Source organism: Nelumbo lutea, chromosome 6 (genome assembly GCF_056320005.1).
Source record: "Nelumbo lutea isolate HS-2025 chromosome 6, American lotus-T2T, whole genome shotgun sequence".
NCBI classification, from domain to species: domain Eukaryota; kingdom Viridiplantae; phylum Streptophyta; class Magnoliopsida; order Proteales; family Nelumbonaceae; genus Nelumbo; species Nelumbo lutea.
In genome coordinates this window covers 63,280,181-63,287,748 of record NC_142689.1, presented here as the reverse complement: position 1 = coordinate 63,287,748, position 7,568 = coordinate 63,280,181, and the positions used below count along the sequence as shown (strand labels likewise).

At 43.5% G+C, this 7,568-nt stretch overlaps 1 protein-coding gene and 1 pseudogene across 1 annotated transcript; one reads left to right on the top strand and one right to left on the bottom strand.

Annotated features, from left to right (window-relative positions):
* Positions 1-2,980: 2,980 nt before the first annotated feature.
* Positions 2,981-3,442, bottom strand: LOC148849238 (uncharacterized). The gene has a single exon (XM_088951395.1). The coding sequence runs from the start codon at positions 3,440-3,442 to the stop codon at positions 2,981-2,983; it is 462 nt and encodes a 153-aa protein (XP_088807521.1).
* Positions 3,443-6,967: 3,525 nt separating this feature from the next.
* On the top strand, positions 6,968-7,347 carry LOC148849237 (protein translation factor SUI1 homolog; annotated as a pseudogene).
* Positions 7,348-7,568: the final 221 nt, after the last annotated feature.

Here is a 7,568-nt window from a genome sequence, read left to right as displayed (position 1 = left end):
ACTTTCCAACGTCGAGAGCGCATTAGCCTCGGTGTTCTTTGATCTCGGTATTTGCTAGATGAACCAAGAGTGGAAGCCAGGCAGGGGTTCCCTCACCTTGGCTAAGTATGCCAACATGGCAGGTTCCCGAGCCTTATACTCACTGTTCACTTGATTTATGACCAAATGGGAATCGCTACACACCACGACATTTTTTGCACCGACCTCCTTTGCCAATGCCAGCCCATCTATCAACGCCTTGTACTCCGCTTCATTGTTTGATGCTTTGAATCTGAACCAGAGAGCATACTCTAGCTTCACTTCGCTTGGCCCATACAGTATGAGTCTAGCTCTGCTTCCTCGCTGGTTAGACAAGTCGTCAACGTGGAGGATCCAGGGCTCCTTGTTCTAGGTTGGGTTTTCCCTGACCAGACTGGTGTCGTGCTAGTTGACGCCTCTGACATGCCGTTTATCTTAATCACTTCAGAGGATGTCGTGCTGAACGTGCATTTCGTGACAAAATCTGCCAGCACTTGAGCTTTAATGGCTGAGCATAGCTCGAACAGAATGTCGTACTCGCTTAGCTCAATGGCCCACTTTGTTAGTCTTTCTAAGCCCTCGGGCTTCTGTAGAATGTTTCTCAATGGTCTATCAGTGAGGACAACGATTGTGTGAGCTTGGAAGTAGGGGCATAGTTTCCGAGCTGCAATCACCAGGGCATAGGCTAACTTTTTAATGTCAAGGGACTTCGTTTTAGCTGCCTACAAAACTTTACTAATATAGTAGAAATGCCTTTGGACCTGGTCTACTTCTTGGATTGGTACAGACTTGACCATCTCGTCACTCATGGAGAGGTACAGTCTGAGCTTGTCTCTTGGTTCAGGTCGGGTTAAAACTAGTGGTGTACTTAGGTATTTTTTCAGCTCGTCGAACGCGAGCTAGCACTCTACGGTCCATTCAAAGTCCTTGTTCTTTTTGATTGCTTTGAAGAAGGGTAGGCACCGACCAACCGATTTAGACATAAACTGGTTTAGGGCGGCTACCTGGCTAGTTAGACTTTGTACTTCTTTTATGTTTCGGGTGGTCTCATATCTAGGATGACCCTTTTTTTTGGGGGGGGGGCTGGCCTAAATGCCATGCCGGTTCACTATATAGCCAAGAAATTTACCGGAGGTGACTCCGAAGGCCCACTTGTTCGGGTTGAGCTTCATTTTGAATTTTCTTAAAATTTGAAAAACAACATTTAAATCATCAAGTAAAGAACTAGAAAATTGGATTTTCATGACCATGTCATCAACATAACACTCGATTTTATTTCCAATAAGAGGTTCCAAAATTTTATTTACAAGGCACTAGAAGGTCGTTCTAGCATTTTTTAGTCCAAAGGTCATCACTTTATAACAATACAGCCCTAGTTCGGTTACAAAAGTAATCTTGTCATGGTCAACTAAGTCCATCATAATCTGGTTATAGCCGGAGTAGGTGTCTATGAAGCCAGGCGGTCTATTTTGGGAAGGGGGAAGCTATCCTTCGGGGCAAACTCTGTTAGGGTTGGTGTAGTCGATGCACATGCGCCATTTTCCATTGGCTTTCTTCACAAGCATAGGATTAGCTACCCAGCTCATATATTGGACCTCTCTAACGAAATCTGCTACGAGGAGCTTTCCAACCTCCTCATTAACTACCCTTCACCACTTCGGGGTGAGGTTCCTTTTTCTTTGTCTAACTGGCCTAATAAAGGGATATAATGCTAGGGTCTATGTTGGGCATCTCTGTAGCTGACCAAGCAAAAACTTACTAGTTGTGACCGAAATGGTTCCTTTAGGCTTGCATCAATCTAAAGTGTCTTCATAGGCTCGGTGTCAGAGGCTGGGACCTGGACTGTCTCCTCCATAAGTGCAGCTCGCTCCTTGGTATGCTCGAGGGGTGGTTCCAGTTCGACGTCATCCGCCAACTTTGCCTTGCCCTTTAGTGCGGCTACGTAGCACTTGCGTGACTGACTCTAGTTGGTCAACTTGTACTACACCCACTCCGTAACTCATCGGGAATTTCATCGACAAGTAGTAGGTTGACACCACCGCACGTAGAGCACGTAAAATGGGCTGACTAATATGGCATTTTAGGGGGACGGTGCTGCGACCACAAGAAAAGTGTGCTTGAACTTTACTGTGTTGCACCAGGTCCTTGCTGCAATGAGGACCATTATCCTACCGAGTGGCTTTAGCACATTGCCACTAAACCCAACCAGGGGTGTATCCGTCGACTGCAAATCTTTTTGTTCTAGCTTCAGTTTGTTGAATGCCTCCAAAAACAGGATGTTTGTTGAATTACCTGAGTACACCAACATCCGCTTTACCTCAAAGTCATTAATTACCAATTTGACTACAAGGGCGTTGTCATGCAGATACTGGACCTCGCATGCATCGTCCTCAGTGAAATAGATCATCTCCTCCACCTGGCATCGTTTTAGTAGGTTCTCATCTTTGCGTTCCAACTCTCGGACTACCGCCTTGCCTGTTGTTATGTTGCACCCTGCTACGATAGACCGTCGGTGATCATGTTGATCACCCCATGGATCAATCTGTCTTCCGCTGGTGGTACCCAAGGTGGTTGCTGCTCGCGGTCATTCCACCTAATAGACTCTAGCACATCTCTCCGCGATTCCGCAGGTTAGTGGTCTGCTTCCCTATCGTTGTACTTAATAAACTTCTTTAGGTACTCCTGGCGGATGAGCTCTTCAATCTCGTCCTTTAGGTTGCGACAACTCTCTATGTTGTGCCCGATGTCCCGGTGGAAGTGATAGTACCGGTTTAGATTCCTAGTGACGGGGTCTCCTCACATCCTGGGTGGCCACTTGACGTAGCCAGTGTCTTTAATGGACATTAAGACGTCGCCCCTTTTGGCATTCAGGGTTGTATAGTTGGTCCTCTTAATAGGAGGGGTTCTAGATCGCTGACCTGACCTAGAACCTTGAGCTGGTGACTTACTTTTTCTCTTCGATCTATTTCTCTTCAGTGATTTGCTCTTTTTCCATTGGTGCTTGTTGTTGCTTGATTCTTCCTCCATTCTCTTCCTTTTCCAGTGATGCCCCTAGAGCCTCTTCTACCTTTATGAACTTATCGGCCTCCTCAAGGAACACCTCCATAGTGCTCGGAGGGTTCAACTCAAGGTGCCAATGCAAATCATGTTGGTGTACTCCTCTTTTGGCTGTGACAAGTTGTACGACGGGGTCAAGGTTCAGTATCTGCAACCTCTCTGAATTGAACCACCTGATGTAGTCCCGTAGTGACTTCTTTTCTCCCTGTGCTATTTTGAGGAGGCTCGTCACTAACTTCAGGCACTTATTGTTGGTGGCAAAGTGCGTTGTGTAGAGGTCGACAAACTGCTTCCAACTCTTGACCGATCTTGGAGGCAGAGTCTGGAACCACAATCTTGCTTCTTTTAGGGTTGTGGAAAATGCCATGCACAAGCTAGCTTCATTGGTTCCGGATAGCAGCATAAGGGGTTGGAAGCTGTTGACATGATCATTGGGGTTTGTCTTCCCCTTATAGATCTCCAAGGTTGGGGTCTTGAAACCTTTTGGCCTTGGAGCTGAAAGGATCTCCTGTGCTAAGGGGGAAGGTCGGCAAAACAATACAAGAGCCAGCTGTGTAGCTATCGAGCTCACTTCTTCCCGTTGTCTATCTGTTGTGATTGTCAGAGGAGTGGTATTCTTTGTTGAGGTGCGGTGTGCTCTGCGACAGCATCGCTTCTTCGCTGCTTCCTGATTAGTACTATTGACTTCAGTATTGGTTGGCGTCTCGGCCCGGGTGCTTCCTTTATCATGGACACTGCCCCGAGGAGGAGGCGGGTCCCTGTTATTGACATTCTTGTTGAGGGGACGCTGGCTGTTGCAGACAGAGGGGTCTCGAATTGGGTCCTCACCTCTTGCCCTGAGTTACTGGTTACTAACCTAAACTTTGCAGTGTTCGCGTTGCGATTGTTGCTGTTGATCGGTCTTGCTTTGATGGTTGTTCTGAGGCTGATTCCTATGATCCATCACTTGGCCAGGTGGTGGTGTACGCTGACCTACCGCTAGGTCCTAAGTAGGAGTTCGGCCACGAGGTGGAGTCGGGACCCGAGAAGGCCCTGTACCCTGGGGAGGAGATCAACGCCCATTCTACTAGTTCTAACTTTGGTTCTAGTTCAACTGGAGTGGCAGAAACTACTACTGGTAGAAGTAATACTACTAGTAATACTGGTACTATTGGTACTATTGGAACTGGTGGATTTGCTGCATTTAAAGTTGCATGACCCGAACGCTCTTTACCAGCTCATGGAATTGCTGTGCACTGACCCCAGGAGGAACCATAGATGGCTCTGCGACCGGGATGGTGGCGCTCACATGACGCAGTGGAGCGTTGAGGGGCTACGTGTTGAATTCTGGGTTAAATGCAGCTTGCTCGTGCCCCCTAGTAATGGTCATCTTGATGCTTTTCCCGGTCCTACTTGAGGATGCCATTGATAAAACACTGAGTGATTGAGGTAAAAACTTGTCTTTTTTGTTGCATTTCCCACAAACGGCGCCAATTGATGGTGCGCGATCTGGATGCTCTTAGTTGGAGGGTAGCTCGGACGTCGGAGACCTAACTGGCCGGTCGAACTGTAAGAAAACAAGGATCAAAGGACTTGAGGCGGCTTACCTAGCGTGGTTGCTCCGATGCTTAAGTTAGTAGCTGATGTATGTGAGTTGTAAGCTTTTGAGAGTAATAGCTAGTAAGCAGTAAATCGCACTTACCTTGTACCACTAGGGTAGACACCCTTATATAGGTGATCTACCGTGGGTCTCACGAAACACCTCCGAGATCCCTAGCCCATGCTTTAGGAGTCCATTTTGCCCCGAGAAATGGATATCGTGCTAGCCGATAAGGCTTATCGAGTCCGTTCGATCCAGGTGGGATGAGGATAAGACCTAAAGACATGCGGCGTGATCTTGCGAAGTTCGGAGACAACTGACTAGTTTATAGATGTTGACTACGTGTCACTTCGATAGTTTAGGGCATCACAAGCTGCTCGGACCTCAATCCTAGTCGAGGTGACCGAGGCACCCGAGATGACATGTCCTACTGAGGTGGCAGGAAGTGCTAACTCGATGTCCAATCATCAGGTCGCATCCACGTGTCCACTATTTACTAGGTCGGGCCAAATCACCTCTCATCAATTATGATAGATCTTTTATGGGTGACAAGCAACTGAGAGGAAATGAAGAATAAAATACTTAGATAAATATAAAATATGTTATTAAGGTTTTAATCTTTCCGATTAAGATTAAATGAAGTGATTATCTTAAAAGAAATGCATGATATTATTTGATGGGGACTATACAACTAGTATTATAGAGTCAATTCGAGTTAGGTCAAATTGCCCGAAAGATTAACTCTAACTCAACCCAAAATAAAATCGGATTCATAAATCTCAAAATCAACCCGATTTAATTGGGTTCTTTCCAACGTGGCCCAACTTGCAGCTTTGGATGGCCTAATACTCTCTATTATAGTGAGTAGTGGATAGCCGGAATCGTCACAAGTAAGGTAAGACCTAAATTCAGATTATTGACGATAGAGATTAAATGTTAATCTAATTTACTTTAAAAGAAAGTGTAAAAGTAAATTAGATCTTGAGGGATTTGAACCCGACGTGAATCGAACTCGCAACCTTCTGACATGGAGTCAGACGCGCTACCATTGCGCCACGGATCCATTTGCTTGGTCTACTTAAAGACGTCTATAATTATATTAAGCATTATACTATCAGGCATTTACTGTTTAAGTATTATTCATGCCATAACCATCTCTACATCCCATTATTTAGGATAAATAAATCGTTGCTGAAACCTTCCAAGTTTGGCAATTATAATCACCTCCCCTGAACTTTTTGTTAGGGTTGCAAGTATACTTCCGTTGTTAGATTCCTTTAACAAGAGGTATAAGAATATCTAAAATATCCATGCAATTACTATAAATACTGATTTTTACAGAATAAAAATATAATGCAAACTTTATAAATAGCACAAAAGAAAGAGTTCAAAGTCTGAATTTTACCTTTGAGCAATTGATATGAAAGGCAAATTTGAAAAATAAATCAATTTCAAAAAAGAGAAAAAAAGAAAAATTTTGGAAAATAAACATTTTGATCAAATTTAATTTCATGTGTATTTTGGACATTTTCATGCCTCTTTTTAGAGGATTCTAATAGAGAGTATCTACTTACAACCATCTTAGAAAGTTCAAGAGAGGTGATTGCAATTACCAAATTTTAGAGGAAATTTCCGTAATGATAAAAAACTTTAGGAGGGAATTAAACAAGGGTAAAATATGAAAACCTCCCCTAAAGTTAGGGGTGGATTCGAGCCGAGCCGAGGAAGTACAAGACTCGAGCTCGGTTCAAGCTAGAACCTTGAGCTCGAGCTCGTCTTGAGTCAAAAACTCGTAAGCTTGAGCTCGATTTGAGAAAAAATGTTTTATAAAAATAAAAAATTATATATAAAAAATATGTTTTATTTGATATTTAAAAAATTAAGAATTATTATAGTTTTATTATATATTATTTTCTGTAATTATATTATATATATATATATATATATATATATATATATATTCAAACTCGGTTGAAACCGAGCCGAGCCAAGCCTTTAGCGAGCCAAGCTCGAGTAGCTCATGAAGAGCTCGACTCGTGGCTAACCCTACCTGAAGTTTCTAACAATCATAAAACCCCCCCTTATAGTTTTATTTTAGTAAAAACTTCTATGTTTTTAATAAATTCGACAAAAACTTCCCTTCCATCAATGACCAAGATGAAAAACGTTAAATCGATTAATCATTTTTTCTAAATACCTATTTTACCCCTATCAGCATGTCATCCCCTTTTCCTCTCTTGTCGATCTCTTTCTTCTGTAACTGGCCATACATTCGAAACTCCATTTGTCGTCCACTTTCAACATCCAAGGTTTATGTCTGAACTCGACATTCAGATTCCTATAGTTTTTCATCCCTTTAAAGAGGCCAATGCTGAGGACTTGGGCATTGGGGCATTTTGCTACAACAGAGAAGCATGTGCATGGGCATTTGGGATGAGGAGTATGTGCATGGGCGTATACAACAGAGAAATAGTCGAAAAATCCTAACTGTGCAAGGTTTGAAGAAAGAATTCAGTTACTTCAAAATACTCAAGGATCTAAAGAAGGAATTTTGCTACAATGGTACTATTGTCCAGGACCCAAAGCTAGGCCAAGTTATTCAACTTCAAGGTGATCAATAGAAGAGTGTGTTGACATTCCTCATTCAGGCCAGAATTGTGAAGAAAGAACATATCAATATTCATGGTTTTTGAGCAGCAACAGACCAGTCCCTGCATTATCATACTTTACACACAGGAGGGACGCAACACTGATTTCACCAATCCAAACCCATTATTTATCTCTCTCTTTTCTTCTCCTCCCTCATCACTATCCCTACACAGCACCGAATCGCCCCCACATAACCCGGATCTCCATTTCAAATACAACACCACCGTCGGAACCACGGTGATCGCCATTCCCAACCAAGCGTCGT